This window comes from Patiria miniata, unplaced genomic scaffold (genome assembly GCF_015706575.1).
Source record: "Patiria miniata isolate m_02_andy unplaced genomic scaffold, ASM1570657v1 HiC_scaffold_5, whole genome shotgun sequence".
NCBI classification, from domain to species: Eukaryota; Metazoa; Echinodermata; class Asteroidea; order Valvatida; family Asterinidae; genus Patiria; species Patiria miniata.
In genome coordinates, this window is record NW_024037072.1 from 31,209,514 (window position 1) to 31,226,986 (window position 17,473).

The 17,473-nt window shown below is 39.9% G+C and overlaps 1 protein-coding gene across 3 annotated transcripts in view; it reads right to left on the minus strand.

The window, feature by feature from the left end:
- The window catches only part of LOC119740437, a 43,224-nt gene that overhangs the window by 8,919 nt on the left and 16,832 nt on the right, over positions 1–17,473 (minus strand). For all 3 annotated transcript variants that reach the window (XM_038215752.1, XM_038215750.1, XM_038215751.1), the window contains exons 5-8: positions 9,403–9,609; positions 5,032–5,146; positions 3,039–3,203; positions 10–1,656 (exon numbers count right to left, since the gene is read on the minus strand). In XM_038215752.1, coding sequence (XP_038071680.1) covers positions 10–1,656; positions 3,039–3,203; positions 5,032–5,146; positions 9,403–9,609 — 2,134 coding nt within the window. The remainder of the gene's footprint in view (positions 1–9; positions 1,657–3,038; positions 3,204–5,031; positions 5,147–9,402; positions 9,610–17,473) is intronic.

Genomic DNA, 17,473 nt, shown 5'->3' on the forward strand with positions numbered 1-17,473 from the left:
ATTACTCACCATACTTTTGAATTCTACTCAGATTGCTCATCTTTTTCTTCTTTAATTTCTTGATTTTCTTGGTCCGCGAGGGTGTTATTTCAGAGAGTTTATCAACGCTGCTTCGCTCATCGTGATCCTCGTCACTATACGTCTTCATCTTGAGGTCTTTGGTTGTGTGCTCCCCACTAGCCTGAGACTGTGCTCCGCTGCTGTGGCTACTTTGAGTATCAGCTGTGGAGGAGCTACGATCCCCTCTGGACCTGTCTCCTTCCTCATCTTCTTTGTCTTCGTCTTCTTCTTCATCATCGCCTGATTGGTCCCAGTCTTCACTGCTGTACTCAGGGGTCTGTCCTCCTGATCTTGCCAATTTGGGTTCTCTTGATTTCTTTTCCTCATCCTCGCTACTGTCCATTGTCAAATTCACGAGCTGTCCAATTGAAACATCGGATTGTCTCTGAGGGAGCTGGTGTTGGGATTGTGATTCAGCTAAGACAGGTGATTGTTCGGGTGTTGCACTGAAAACATCCTGAGATGGAAGAGATGCAGTTGATGGAGTCTCTGTTTGTTGGCTGGATGCAAGTAAAGGATCAAACTCAAACAGTGGGTTGCTTACTTGTTCAGGAGAAAGGGGTGATGGTGTTGCCGACACTGAGGGTTTGAGAACAGGTGCCAAATTGTACTGGCCTTCAATTGAGCCGAACGTGGGCTGCTGTGGTGGGTCAGCTTCAGTCTGTGGCACACCGGTTTGTTCCAGTGAAGCCAACTGGGCTTCTAATTTGGCATACTCACTTCCAGAACCTTGAGGTACCGAGAGGATTGTTGGGGATGAATACTGGGTAAAGTCTGGCAGGAGCGATGAGGCTGCCATGGGTTGCTGATATAGAGGGCCTTGAGGAGGATGCGAGGCAGAGCGTTGTGGTAGTGGTGGCGGTTGATTTGCTCCTTGTACTATGGATTCGAAACCGAAAGCTGAGGGAGGGTGATGTCCCTGCCGTGTGCTCTCAAAGGGTTTGTAGTACTCCACCGAACCGCGTTGGGGGAGAGGAGGCGCCACAGGATGCTGCAAGGTTCCAGCAGCATACAGAGAGTCTGTTGGAGGCGGGGGAGGGCTGTGTAGGGGTGGAGGGTAGTGACCCAGGTTCTGGAGGAGGAACTCTTGCTGGCTCTGTGTGCTGCATCGGATGGGTTGCCGCCCGGTCGTGGCCAGCAGTGTATCATCAATGCTCTCTCGCTTCACGTCCCTTGCCGGGATCATAGACATGAACTCCGACTGTCTGAACGGAGTGCTCTTGTCGTCAAAGCTCCAGCTTTTGTGGAGGTGTCCCTGGACAGTGACACTGTCCACTTTACGATGCCGCATGGATACACTGGGCAGGCCCTGCCCGCCACTGTCCAACTTTGGCATTGTCCCAGTACTTGTTGCGGCTTCTGGTGTCAGCACAGCAAACATAGGAAGCTTGTTCATGACCATGTATCCTTGGGGCGATGGCAGACTGGGTGCCATGGACGAAGTCAAACTACTTGACTGGATCTCGTGTTGTTTTGCTGATGGAGGTGGAAATGTGGACCAACCCCTGGGGGATCCTACCAGTCCTGGGAAATCCGTTGGTCCCTCAGCTTGTTGATCCACAACACCGAGCCGGCTTTGGTTTCTTTTCCAGAATTCTGAAGCAAAAACACAAAAATCATTAGCTCTCTCCGAGACGGAGACATTACTGTAACAGAAAGCCTCACCCAACATGCATGGTGGACATTTTTGGAAAGGCACGCCCAGTTATTTAAATTAAGTTATGCAGTGCCACATTCCCTTTCCCAATTACGGGCACTCTACAGGTATATAACGCCACTGCGGACAGTGGGTTGTTGGTCATTTTTATTATTCAAACTACGTTGGGGTATATTCTTTTCAGTTTCATTTTTTCGCATTTTCAAAGTGTGTGTTCTCCTCCAGCCACACGCCTGCACTGGTCTTTTATACCTGTGAGTGTTAGTTGATGTTTTTAATTAACTAGTTTCATTTCTGTTATAGTTATTGGCTTGTTTTGTGTGGCGCGACCTGGCTGATTACAGCCAGACTCGTGCCACGTCTCGCCCAGCTCGGCCTGTTGCATTACTAATACAATCATTCATTCTCATTTTGACTTTATAGTCCCTTAAGTGAAAACTATATATATATTGTATACTGTCTGCCAAGTACTTCAGTACCTACTGCGTGCCAAGAAAAAAACTGGCACAACTTCAAATGAAAACTCATCAAATCAAAAAGATATAAATCTATTAGCACCACTCCTATACTCAGGCATGCAACTGAGAAATCACAAGAAAAGAGGAAATTCAAATTTTTCCCAGACTTTGTACAGTGTTTTTCTATTTTCAATGGCACACATTGGAAGTGAAAAAAAAAGGAAATCAGCTGATCCGAGGAAAAGTTGCATGCCGGTATACTGTACTATTAAAGGCTGGTTCATCCTCGGTGTGAAAGTGAACTTGAATTTGTGATGTCAGGGCAAGTTTTCACACTGCGAATTCACAAAAGTTGAACACATTTCAACTCTGATTTCAAATTCGCATTGCATTCGCTTTCGCATGAAGTACGAACCGGCCTTTACAGAGTACTTATTCACTGCACTGAGGAATCCATAAAGCCACTGAGTGCTTGGGCCATGTCGGGCGGTACAGGGAGGAAAAGGCAGGGCGGTTTGGGGCGGTTTGGGCAATATAGGGACTAATGTTTAATAGGTATACAGTGCTGAGTTTAACTCTGAAACCCCAATAAAGCTTTGACAAGAGCTACCAGGGGCCAATTTCGAGGCGCTGCTAAGCACAAAAATTTGCTTACCTCAAAAAAGGTCTGGCTTATAAAAGCAGGTTACCAGCCAAAACTCTGTGTGAAGTATATTGCTCGTGATTAGTATTCAGCTGTTGTTTGCTTAGCATGAAAATCACATGGAGTTTTGGCTGGTAACCTGCTTTTATAAGCCAGACTTTTTTTGTGGTAAGCAAATTTGTGTGCTTAGCAGCGCTGTGAAATTGGGCCCAGTACATACCTTCTTCAAAGAGTGCTAGTGACTGCAACGCTCTGATATTGCCAGCTGCCATGATGTCTGGTGGGAGGGCCAGCTTGCAGGGCAGGGTGCCCTCGTGGTACAGGTGGTGGACAATAAGATCCTCAATGGTGGAGAACTCTTCCGTGGCATTGGACAACTTCACACCTGTAGGCATTGCCAGGTGTAGAAAAACAAATAAGTATATCCACTGGTGTTATCATGGTATGTGCTCAGGAGAACTTTCACACAGGTTAACCCATTGTAAATGCAACCTTTAACATTGGGTGTTGCCCTTCACCAACATATTATTATTGACATATCAGTGTTGCCTTGAGTTATTGAGAGAAAAAAATCACTCGGGTGGGATTCGAACCCACGACCTCCCGCTTACTACAGTATGTCCCTCCAAAAAAGTGTCCATCTGACTATTTTTGAAATAACTACAAAACCATGAAGTCCATTTTGAAAAATGTTTACTCCTAAGCCTTGGCCTTAACCCCTATGAGTTTCATTTAATTTCAGTCATGCATCACTACACAATTATCAATTGATCACAACATTTTTGGACCCTGTGATAAGTTCCTTGCCTTATTTAATTTCAGTACCGTGTTAAGTAAGCTGTGCAAAATCCTTCATGTTGTGAAAAGGGCTGCAGTTGGGATTGGAATCATTTGCCTGGCTATCAGTCATCATGGCAAGACCTCAGTGTAACGCTCAAAGGCAAATGATTCCAATCCCAAACCGTATCAGCCTTTTTTTTCACAACATGTAGGATTGTCCACAGCTTACAGAAAATGGCACTGAAATTGATTAAGGCATGGAACTTGGTCACAGTGTCCAAAAATGTTGTGATCAATTGATAATTGTGCAGTGATGCGTGACTGAAATTAAATGAAACTTGTAGTGGTTGAGGCCAAGGCTTAGGATCTTAGGTATCTGCACAAGCCTAAATTTGCAAAATTGACCTCGAAGTTTGTAGTTTTAATAACAGTCAGACAGACACTTTTTGGGAAGACATACTGTAGTGCAGACGTCTTACCACTCGACTATCAAGCTTGCCGGAGTCGGATGGCTGGTTCGAATCTGATATAGCAGCAGGTACCGCAACCAACTATTCAAAAATTGCTCAAGCATTGATTGCATTGAAACAGCCCAATTTCATGTTCATAACTTGCATACATTTGACATGAACCCATAGAACGTAATATCTTGGGTTTGTTCCTTATTCAAACTTTCTCTCTCATAGTTTGTAACTTGAGCTACCTAGTAGAAACAGGCAATCAGAAATGGAATTTTTTTTCTCCCAAGATAGTTTTTGATTCGTTATTATAAAATGCATGTCATCTGATCACTGCACATCAACATACATTGCTGAAAAATGAGATTTTGATCGTGGAACTTCCTGGTTGTGTGCCATCTGATCGGCCCTAGACCACCCATCAACCCATATTTGGCAATGTCAACTAAAGGAAAGATTTCTCAATCTCACTTTCATGTGGTGATTAACCGACAATGACTAAATTCTGGAAAGTCTTTCAATTCACACTGATAATAACTCAATACACTGCAACAGCAAAATGTACAGGAATTTCAAAATGATGCTGAAAACTACATGTGACGAAGGGAAAGGTTGAAGAAACACAACATGCAGGGAAAGGTGAGAGTACAGTGACAATTGATGGCACCCAATGACTCTCGATGAAGACTGGTGACAGTCAATGAAAAGCAGTGGCAGTCTATGGTAATAGTTATGACAACTGGTGACACTCACTCAATCTGAATGACAAGCGATGACAATAAATGACAATTAGTGAACGTTAATGATAATCAACTGATGAGCCATTCAACTTCACTAACAGATGTAAACAATGTGCAGACATCTGGCACATGTGCCAGAGATTCTAGATTAGACATTTGTATTTCTGTTCAGTGTCCTTGAAGATTTGACTTTTCAATCTCGGAAGAGGATCTGACCAACCAGGATCTGACCTACCATTGTTGGAGATAAGGACGGGCAGCTTCTCAATGTACAGTCCCGTTCCTTTCCCTGGATGCTTCATTGTCAGCACAAGGTTGTCCTTGTCTCTGGCCTGGCACACGACAAAAGTCTGCAAATGAATCATTCAACAGCTCATAAATATTCATCATTGAATATGTACATAATTATAACAACTTGTCTCTCCAGGATGCATCATGACTTTGGAACATCCCTGGCTACACAGAATATCTGATGACTAACTTGCACCACACCCCTTCATGAATATTCAATGCTGAAAAAAGTTGCAAAGTTGCTTGCCATAAGTGCAAAGCAGCAGTTTTGTTTAAGACCGGTTGGAGTCTGGAATGCTGATAGTGACTTCAGCTCTGGTCACTATCAGTATCAGCATCTGCACTCCAACCTGCCTTAAACATAACTGTGTTTAATACTGACCAGGCACATATTTGTTAATTCCTTTCATACATTTTTGGTCAAACAAAAAATAAAAAATTCGGTCCAAAAGCCAAACCAAGTCAAATATTATAAATTTCTAACAATTTTGTTTAGAAGTTTTACTGTTTTTAGAAACACTCCTCTAGCTGTGCTATGGTATGGCTCTATTGCCAGAAGGGGTAAACAACTCCTTATAGGGAGACAACGTAAAGTGTGATGTGGCGCAGAACGCAGCTGTGTCGGTGTAGTGTGAATTCAGGACTCTGAAATACTGCCTCACTGCCAGTCACTGGTAGTATTGTGCATGCCTATGTGAGGATTGTGAACGTTCAACCAATAAAGTGGTACTAGCATGGGATTTCATAGAGTCAACATTTCATGCGACACTGGGAAAGTGTTTAAGACCAGCCAGCCCGTGTTTTATCAACCGTTTCAAACCGGCCACGTGACATGCTCTCTACCAATAGGAATGGGTAAATTGTCTTAGGTATTTATGAATTCTTAATAACAATCATTCCAATAACCTTGAACTGATAACAACTATAAAAAAAAAATCTTACATGTACCTCCCAAGCCATTGGTGAAACAAAGCAACTTGCAACACGGATTATGTAAATTGACAAGTTTAATCAAATTTGTGGTCCCCCCCCCCCAATACTAGACAAATGGTTCAGACATGATTAAACATTTCCGGTGGAATTGGGAGTCTATAAAAAAATAAACCCAATGTCACACCAGATTTGGTGCTCACACAAAAGGAAACAGTGGGATGAATCACACATGCCTGTTATGACTAGAATACCACCCCATCAACAGAAATATAAAGGAAGCGCTTGTTTCCATAAATCACAATGCCAACAACACTCACAAGGGCAAATCTGATTGGTCACAAGCAGATGGTAAAATTAAGAAACCAAACCGAGCGCCGATTGATACAGACTGTGTCTAGCATCCTGGTGAATAACTCTAAACAAATGTATCATACACGGATGTTAAAACGACAATAACAATCAGTAACTTCTTTTTTCTGTTTTCCATGTTTGTTTTTGTTCCTATTCGATTCACCATGTTTTGCTTTCATTTATTGATTGTCAGATTTCTAGTTTAGCCTCAAAGCTTAGCAATCATAGGATAGCTGACAACCAGACAAGCCTTTTGGCTGGTCAGTTTACATCAGTGTTGTAGGCGAGTACATACAGTATGAGTACGAGTATGAGTACAAGGCCATTTTCTCCATGAGTGAGATTACAAGTTCTATAGGGACCATTAGAAATGGTACGTGTACAGGTTGAGTGAAAAAAAACATCCAAATGTCGGGACATTTGTTTTAGTGAAGTTCTGCATGTTGCACTTTAAAAATCTAGAATATGAAAGCCCAATTCATAAGCTTTCTTTTAGTACAAGAATCATTCAAATCACTCATGTACTTTTCAAGTTACGGAATTTTAAACAAAACCACCATTTTGAAATTCTGTCCACGGATCACAAGAAGGTAAGTGTTCTTTCAGCAAAACGAAAAGAAATCACATAGGGATGTGTGCGAATTGTTTCATTTCGCTGAAAGAAGGCACACCTTTTTTTTGGTGATCCGCGGACAGAACTTTAAAACGGTGGTTGTGTTAAAAATTCCGTAACTTGAAAAGTACATGAGTGATTTGAATTATTCTGGTACTAAAAGAAAGCTTATGAATCATGCTTTCATATCCTTGATTTTGAAAGTGCCATATGCAGAACTTCAATAAAACAATAGTCCCGACATTTGGGTTTCGCTTTTTTTAACTCAACCTGTACAGGATACATTTGCGGCTTGGAACAAACTTGCTTTTTATATCACCGTTTTGCGTGGTTATTTCCTCTGACATACTATGGGCAATGTGCATTTCACATCAAAAAGTTAAGCTGTGATTTTGTGAAATAACAAAATGGTGATTTAACAAGCAACATTTTCCCAGCCACTTACTATCCTGTAAAAGTATCATTTTGAATGGTCTCTATTTCCACGAGTTCAAGTACACGCACTTTCCATGATGAGTAACTTTCCATTTCAATGGTTTCACAAATCAAGGGCTTTTTGCTTTCGAACTAGCTAAATGCAAAAGCGCCTCAAAAAGAAAATTGGTGCTTTTCCTGCACGTTCCTCTTAAAAAATCTAAAATTCTAGCGGGAGAACTTCTTCCATGAGTATGAGTGCGAGTACTTTGACATAAGTATGAGTATGAGTATGAGTATGAGTATGAGATAGGAGTACATTATCATATTACGAGTACAAATTTTGTACAAATAAAATGTACTTGAGTATGGAACAAGTCAAGTACGAGTTACATGTACAACAACACTGGTTTACATTATTGATAGTGCTATCTGATGCGGGAAATTGGATTATATTCACAGGAAAAAGAAATAAAAAGTGTGTAATTCAGCCTGGTTGATTGATGGAAATAAATTGGCTTCATGTCACTAATGAAAACAAAAAAATAATTCACTGACAGCCTTACAAATGACAAACTTGCAGTTTTAAACAAATGATTTGAAAGTTGTTACAAATATCCGTGGTGAAAGCATGAATTTAATTTATTCCATATCGTGATTAGTTGTCCAATCAGAATCAATGTGCAGGCCTACGGTACACCATGTTATGGGGAAGTTTTTTATTCTTAGGCAAATTAGGACCCAGTTATGGGGACTTTCTGCTGTCTCAACAGTGTTTTCGGTCCCCACAAATACCAGTACCTTGTACAGACGAGTGTACAATGTATGTCCCCACAACTAGGGAACAAGAAAGTGTGTACATGTACATACACTCAGCAGAGTTGCAACTTTGCATCTGTGTACTTTCACTGCATCAAGAGAAACCCAATATAGCAGCTTTTCGAGCAACTGAGATTTCTCTAATCTCCGGTCTCTGGACTAACTCCACCTGTGTACTGTAACTCCTTCAACAGTGACCCACCTGTTTAGCCAGCAGAAGGGTTACTACACTGAACCAAGGACCTTCCCACTGAGTCACCTATGCTACAATCACAAACTTCTCAAAACAGAAGAAGCATTTCACTCTGGTTCTCGCAATTTTCAACTCACCAAAACATACGCGGACACCAGACACTAAGCCCATTCCAACAGGGGAGCACATCACGTACGTGCAGTTTACAAGACTTCCACTTCCAACTGCAGCACGTACATTTTCAGATATGAGACAGAGTCTCATTTTCCCCTTAATCTTTTGCTATTATTCAATTTCCTTTTGTTCCCTACAACTTCCTTCAAACAACGATAGTTTCCTCTTGCGCTGACGGGAGTGCGGTTGCTGTGTGAGACATGTGGGATCTATTGTTATAATTCTGTTGTACTTTGACATACTTTGACAGGCTCACAGATATGGCTCTTCGGGGGCAGGGAGGCTAAATACTCCCTAAATACATGTAATCTAATAAATTCTTCCTAGCCTACCCCCCCCTCGGATTTTGTGCAATTGGTTTCAGAGAATATCTTTATGAAATGTATCTGAGCAAGCAATATTGTTACCAACTTTTTTTCAAATTTTTCCCAGATCGTCTCTCATGTAATTGTTTTACATGACTAATAAAACAAATCTTGAATCTTGCATCTTGAATCTTTTAAAAATAAGTCAATGTCATTGTGCTCAATCCCGCTCAAGTACACTGATTGCTTCGTCATATACATGTACATGTGTCATGTAGCTCATGACAACTGAAAATGTCTGAAAACAAATTTTGTCATGCAATTTTGGCCCAGATTATTCAATAGTCTAAAGCTGCAAATTATGCTCGGAGCCAACAAAATGTGTCAGAAAATCTTCGACGTCTGATTTTTTTTCGGAGGGTTTTCTCCAAAAAACTGAATTCCACCCCAAAAGAGGACGTCCATTATGTCTGTTCTGTGTTCCCATCTCCCACCCCTGAGATAGTTTCTCACCCCGACTGGTTGTCCCTGGAGGTAGTGTATGGCCGCCGCCCGTTGAGTGTTTGGGAGGAACCAGATAGGCTTGGTGTGAACCAGTCTGGTCAGTAAGGACAGCTCCATGGAGTTATCACCAAAGTGACCAGGGGGCTGATGGGGGTTGATGACCCCCTCGTGGAAGGATGCCCGGGATGGCTGCGCTGAATCCGGTAGAAAAAGGCTCTGTGTTATGATAGAAGAGAAGGCAAAAATGTTAAAGAGCAACGTTGACAACTTATTGCCACAAAGGGTGTAATATATGAAATGTAAGTGGGTTACTATTGGGATAAGTGCTTTCTTTAACTGCATAACTGGTGGTTTTAGGGTATCATAATCATAATAACTGACAACAAAGCACATGTTCAATTTGACAAAGTCAAATGTTCAGGATCCAATTTCAAAGCGCTACAATGTACTTATAAGCCAATTTTGTGCTAACAGAGTCTCCGTCTATTTCATAGAGTCTGTAAGACAGTAAGCACAGCAAAAGCATGCTTAACCCCAAGTAAAACAGTTGTCTAAATCAGTGGCGTAATAATAGAAGTCTCCATGCGGGCAACAGTTAGCACGTCCTCGCCATGAAATATGGCTTAATTAGCAGCAGCATCATTTTCTGCTATAGTAAGCACAAGTTTTCTGCTGACTGTTATTAGCAGTGCTACAAAAATGGGTCCAGATGTCCATCATTAAAAACTTCTGTTCATCTTTAAGCAACTTTTGTTTTGCATTTTACTATTTGTAATGATTTCAAACTGATATCCTTTTCTATTGTAGCAACAAATGTTTCTCTTTATACCTTGACACTGATCTGGTGAAAATATTTCTGGATTTAATAGCCCTGAATTTTGGTAGATTTCTATCTTAAAAGTTAAAGCCTTTCATTGGGCAACCCTATCTAATCATGTAATAGCCATGGGCCAAGGCCCAAGATGACAACTACATGTGTAAAACAAGCAAATGTAAATTACAAAGAAGGGGGAATCAGTTAGCGATATTCAAAGATACCCGAACAGTGACTGATAAGAAGCGTTAGGGTTATGGAAGGAAATATGACAGTGAAGCATTGCTTTGCTTGCCAAAATCTTCATTTCTTCACATATTTTCGTGGTCCAGTGGTTACGGTGTTTGACTCACGTGCCCCGGTACATGGGTTCGAACCCCGACAGGGTACACCGTGTTTGTGTTCTTGGGCAAGGCACTTTACTACGATTGCCGCTCTTCACCTAGGAGTATAACTGAGTACCTGTGAGGGTATAGAGACCAGAATGCACTGATCTCGAGCTGCTGCTTCAAAAAAAAAATTGACACGCTGTCAGACCTTTGGCATAAAGTGCCACATTCTTATTATCATTATATCTGTGATCTACAATGTATAACTGAAGTTAGAGTTTTTTAACGGGCTCTTGTGATTACAATTAATGAGGAAGTACATGCAACAGTCATTACACGGTACTACTGTGGCAGCATTACAAGCCCTATCACATCCATGTACATACATGAAGCAGCATTAGCATTAAAAACATTTTAAGTATTTCCTGGTATTAGATTGGTTTAGAGTAGAAACCATATCACCTAGTAAAACTGGCTCATTACACGTACGTGAGAGCGTGTCAAAACTAACAGCAAAGTTTGGTTTTTCAGAAAATTTGACACAGCATGATACAGATCGAGGGAAACAAAGTTTAAAATTTTAGAATAATAAATCATGTATTTCAGGCTTGTACATGTAAGCAAGTGTGAGACATTAAAATAGGCACAACAAAACATCATGCAATAACCAAAAACGAAAAACTGGGGCTCTAAAATCGCATGTTTTACACACGTTTTCCCTAAAAACCTCTATTTCGAATGCACAAAATTAAACTCTCATCGGCAACTGTCGCCAGTGGAGTGAAGATAGTAGGCCTATTGGCATAATTAAGTGATAACACATTTTATCATCAAATTTTAGAAATCCACCGATGATTCATATTGTACGTGAATGTAAACAACAGAGCACAAATTTGCTGTGTTAACCAAAACGTACCTGAATCCATCAAAATCCACACCCCTGTTTCAAAGGATTTCGGCGGATTCAGGATACCTCCATATTGCAAAAGTTGGGGGATTTTGATGGATTCAGGACAGTATAAGCCTAGCGGTACTGCAGGATTTTGATGGATTCAGGATACCTCCATATTGAGCAGTTGGGAGACTTCGATGGATTCAGGATCTCAACAGTTTAACTCCTTGGCTATATGTTCACCCCCTGCTGTGTACGAGGTACCGGTATTCTGATGGACTCACTGGTGGATTCTGATGGACTCAGGACACCAACATTTATTTGTATATGAGAATATAGGTGGATTTTGGGGGATTCAGGATGCTTTCTTGTAAAAGTGCTCATCAAGGGGTTAGGGTTAATGAAATAAACCCATACCCAAATCCAATACTTCTGAAAATGATAAGTCCACTCGGTAACACGGCTATACTTTCAACCGCGACAATGGTTCCAACCCCACTTCGATCACAATTTTGTTAGACCAAAATTCACTTGAAGAGGACCCAATTCACTAGGATGAGACATTCATGAGTCACAGTTGACGTCTCATAACATGCACATTGTATGTGACCCCGCCCACCCGCCAGCCAATCAGAGTGCACTTTAGAAACTGTGACATCATTTCGATCAGAAATATGGACTAAGCTGTTGATTGGTCAAGTTTGAATACCATGTCTTTTGTAATACAACAACGAGTTACGGAAGACCAGATATACATTATAGAAGGCGCCCGCTGGATGGTCAGAATCTCGAGGTCAAGACGCAGTCTTGTTTTGCATAATTAATCGCTGAATCTGCTTGCATATCATAGACCCTTGCTGTGCAAGGGGATATTCCATAGACTATTTATTCACCAGTATGCAGAGATGACATCATAAACCAAACTGCACAGCAGGCAAGCAATAAACTTCTGGATCATATCCTCAATGTAGGATCTGAACCCAAACCCCTGACTCACAAGTGCAGACATTTCGCTACTCCACCGAACAGCAGCTGACAATGGTGAGGACTATATAGCCTAACTTTTGTTTTCACATTTGAAATAATAATGACGTTGATTATTTATCTGCATGTTTCCCTCATATCCTGACATTTGTAACTTTCTTATTCTGAACTGCTGCACAGTTATGTTTCGCCATAACAATGATGCCTTAACATTCCAGGAGAAAGTAAAAGTTGCGTGTCTCATTTCCTGGGTGGGTACAGATATGCTTCTGATGTATTTTAATACAAGCAAACATACATTTCCTGTGTTGTTCTTTCTATTTCACAAATGTAAACATGCTTAAAACTGCACTCGCCATGTTCTTCAACAAATTCTATATTTTTTATGTATTAATAAACTGTTATATACTTGTATGTTTTATTCCAACCTAAACAAATCTCCTTTTTCCTTTTTTGGATATCTGCAACCCTCTGAATTAAAAAAGGTTACTATTTTGGTCACAAACAGACCTGCTTTGCGAGCAGACTGGTTCACGTCCTGTACATTATCGATACTCATTGTGGGCCGGGAACCAGCATACTCTCTTTTTGAATGATAATTTTAAATCATTTTACACTCCAGTTTTAATCAGCAATGTCTTGTCTTAGCAAGTCTTTAGAAGTCTGTTAATGATAATGAATAATTTCTCCCGTTATGATTTGTACCTTTTAATTTACAATTTAAAGATGTATTGATTGTATTTTTAGTAGTTTTTAACTAAAATATTGTAAATTTGAATGTTTTCAGCCTGTGGGCTGCTTTTAATTCAAATAAATAAACCATAATAAATAAATAAATAAAAAAATACCCCGCGAGAACTTTTTATCAGTGCAACAAATGCAGAATAATCAGCATTAGTTGAACTTGATTCACATTCACTGTTATGAATGCATGCCAAAAAAAAACACCCCAAATTAACTCAACCATTATCTCACCTTAGTTTTTATGATTATTAAAATTTAGAGCACTGAAAAAACTTGTATGTATCCACCCTCCACATTTCTATCAATGTAGCAAGAAACACACAACACTTTTTTTTTTATTGGCCTTAAAAACTAGAATATTAGCTAGACCAATTTACGACATACTTTATGACATCTGCACATGCAGCAGTTTAGCCAATAACAACATTAAAAATTAAAAATAAACTGAAGTCTCCTAATTAAGACGCCATACAGGACTTACACACAAACAAACAAGCACAAACAAAAAGAGCCACTCACAGAAATCAGACTCGTTCCAGCGTTTTCTTTGTCATTGTCCCAACAGCATGTATATCTTCAGTACCAGACTACCAGTACATATGCCCATGGAGCTGTTCCACACAATCAATTCATCATTGTGTTTTCAATTACTCCAAATCTCTGATTTCAAATGCTACAGAAGTCACCCGAGGCAAAATGTTTGGATGAGTTTTTGATCCTGGCACGGGGTCTGGAGCCCCTGCAGCAAGCATCTTCTTAAGTTTCCCTGCCATGGTAGTGTCACTGCCAAGAACTACCGGTATATCCTCCTTCCCTGTTGTTGTTTAAGTCCGGGATTGTTGGCTCTGTCACGGATGCTAATTTTGTTTGTCAGTGTGGCCTATTCTCAATACTCAATAAGAGTGAAATACCGGAACTTGCGAACATACATGTATGCATAAGTTCTAGGGTTCGACTTGAGCCGTTACCCGCTAGCCAAATGTTAGACAAAACAGCAACGGCCTAGTCATACTATTCCTTAAGGAAACCGGCTGGCGAGTCAAAAATTATTGGGATGTGGCAAAGATGAAAGGACAGGAAGAAATACATCATCAAATTCAGAAAGCAAAGCTGTATCAATTTGTGAGTTTATAAACTGTTTAAGGGTTAAATGATTAGATCTGTTTATTAAAAACACTGACACGATTGCTTCAGGATACACATTTTACAAATATGCACAGTGTTTATCATGTTTATGAGACAATCTATAAAAGAAAAACATGCAAGCTAGTGAAAATGCCCGCGGGCTAGTTAAGAGTCTGTTTCAGTAGCCCGAATGGCTAGTAAAAAGAGTTAAGGTCGAACTCTGCATATGTACATGTACATAAGTTATAATAACATAGATGTATGGTACTACATGGTTTAGGATGTTCCAAGTGTGCTGCAGGATAGCAAATTGATCTCCTAGAATGCCTAGCCAACATGAATAACAAATGCTTGCCTGCTAGGTTGTTTGATTTTGTTCTATATACCATGAACAGTGAAGAACGATCAGTCATGGGCTGCAATGTGAATTAAAAATACAACGACGATAATTACACAACCCTCTGTCTGATTAGGTTAACTAAACTTTGCCAATATACAGTACATGTACAAGTATTGATGTGTACATGTACACATGCACACCAAATGTCAATAAGCTCCATCATAGGAACAAAACTAGATCTTTTAGTGGGACCTACATGTAGATTCCTTCCTCCCTGCTTCAAGTTTTGAGAAGATAAAAGTCAGCTGCTTTTGGATTATGTCTTTATTATGGTTGCATTGTTGTACACTATTTAGAAAGAGGCGACTATCATGAACACAAAAAAACCCCAGCTTTTATTTGATTACGGTCAATCTTTTATTACACGCAAAACTTCCAGGATGTTGCTGCCAATTGTTTTAAATGAGTCATCATCGGGATATACTGTAGATAGCAGGGTGGTACCATCATGTGTGTTCAGGAGAAAACAATAATTGTGTATGATGGGCTTTATCCAACAAATTTCCTGAGTCCTAATAGAAAAAGCCCATGAATTCACCATGACATCAAATTGGGCAGGCTGCATACATCCTACACGTAGGTCAGTTACCCATCAATTTCTACTCTGTGGAAGCATATGTAAGCACCGGCGATATTACTCGATTATTAAAATTTATTTTAATATTGATATCGCTGATAGTAGTTTTTTAATCATATCAAAATATCAAAAATGTCGATATTGAGGAATGATATCTAAAATATTGAAAATGCATCATATCATCGTGAAAATATATCTCCCGTTTGTGCTGTTAATTTGTGTTTACATTTGCTGCATAATGAAATAAAACTTGGCGGCAACTTGTGCTTGTGACTAAAAAATAAACACATAGCGAAATGCCAAGTGGCGTCGCTTTCTGCTCTGCGTTTGCTGGAATTCGCGGTCTCCCCCAGTGTAAAACTATTAAAAAAAAAAAACGCCTGTTCTGGACAAGATCTCAGTGCTGAGATTTGTTTTAATAAGTTTGAGCAATATGTTCATTTTTTTTTTTTTTTTATCAAAGTGTCATCTTTATTGTCTTTAAGTTTTACATGGGATAATTGATATATCGAATATTCTCGATATTGGATTTCCGATATATATCGATTATTGAAAATTCTGAAATCGACAATTTTGTGTTCTCTGAGACCAGCTTTATTAGTCTTGTGGCTGTACAAATACATGTACATGCAAATTTTGTTTGTTGGTTTGGGTTTTGTTCGTGTGAAGGGAGTAATTCATTGCCTTTTGGCAAAAATAGTAAGGGGACAGTTGAGGTGACCATGAAGCAATAATGGATATGTCATAATATAAATTCCCATATCAATATCAGAAGTACTTATAATAGCGTCTGCACAGGGAAATGGTATTTCCCTTTTGAAACCGTAACAGGGAAGTTGAGCTCTCCTAACAGGTTTTTCATAGAAGAGAAGTACTTGTTGAATGTTTGTCAAAATAAAAAAAAAAAATCATTCCGCAATGAAATCAACAAGGATGAGTGACAGTGCTGCATACATGTGTAGGCTGCGAAGGCTTTTGAAACTTTCGACCAAGATGACGCACTGCGTATTTATCATTGTAACATAGGATCATGATAAGTCAACATTTGGACGGCAAAAATTGCTGCATATGATGAAAGATATCACTGTAAAGCAGGAATAAGTCCAAATTTTGAACTGAAAACCACAAGGCAGGTATAGTACAAAACGTAAATCAAGGGCACACCGAGACATGCAGGGAAGGAAATTATCAATTAAAAGTACTTAAAAGATGTCAAAGATTGCAACTAATTTTAGTCAGAATGGAACAGGTGGAACCCTGAATTGTTGCTTGCCACACCCTCTGCACAATTCCGCAGCAAATATTTTGTTAACTTTATATTTCTTTATGGACAAGAGCCAAACACCTTTGGAGAGAGGGTAGTTGAGAGGTCAACTCTAGGTGATGGGGGGGGGGGGGGAAGCCTCAGTGACTGAGTTCAGAAGAAATCTTTGCCTGCTGTCGTGGAAAAGGGTTTGTTCAGATTTGGGTTTGAACCAGTGTCATTATTTATTTGACCTCAACAATACAAATATATCCACAAGGGAAAAATATACCATACACATACGGTAAGACATGCATATACAGTGAAACATCACTATACCGAACACCGCTATACCAAACATTCGGCTATACGGAACATCGTTCTTGGCTCCCAATTATTTATTTTTTTTGTACAAAACCTACCGAACACTGTTGTTGAAAAATGTCAACAGAAGAGCGACAAGTGACTATTATTTCCCAAGGAATAAAAGGGGTAATACACCTGTTGCTGTAGGTAGTAAGCTCAATAGCTGTGTACATGTAATTACATAATTCAATAGTCCGCGCATGTTTAAAGTTGTCTTTCAGTAACCAGGGCGTGTTATTTATTTATTGAAAAGTGAGCACCGGCAGCTTAAATCGCTTTACCAAATGATCGCTATTACGAACGTTTTCAGTGGATCCCGTGATGTTCGTTATAGCGGTGTTCCACTGTATGTACTATACTATAACCGAGCAAAATATAAAATTGACATAACGCATTGATAAGCAAAACATAACAAAAATTAACATGATGAATAACACTCGAAAAAAACAGACATACTGGATTGATGCATTACGGACCCGAACCCTCCTCAATCCTCCAAAGTCCTCTGGGCAGTTTTGGAGGATTTTGGAGGATTGAGTGTGAATACAACATACAATTTTGGAGGATTGTGGAGGATTGAGGGCACATGGCCGGACATTCAGTGTC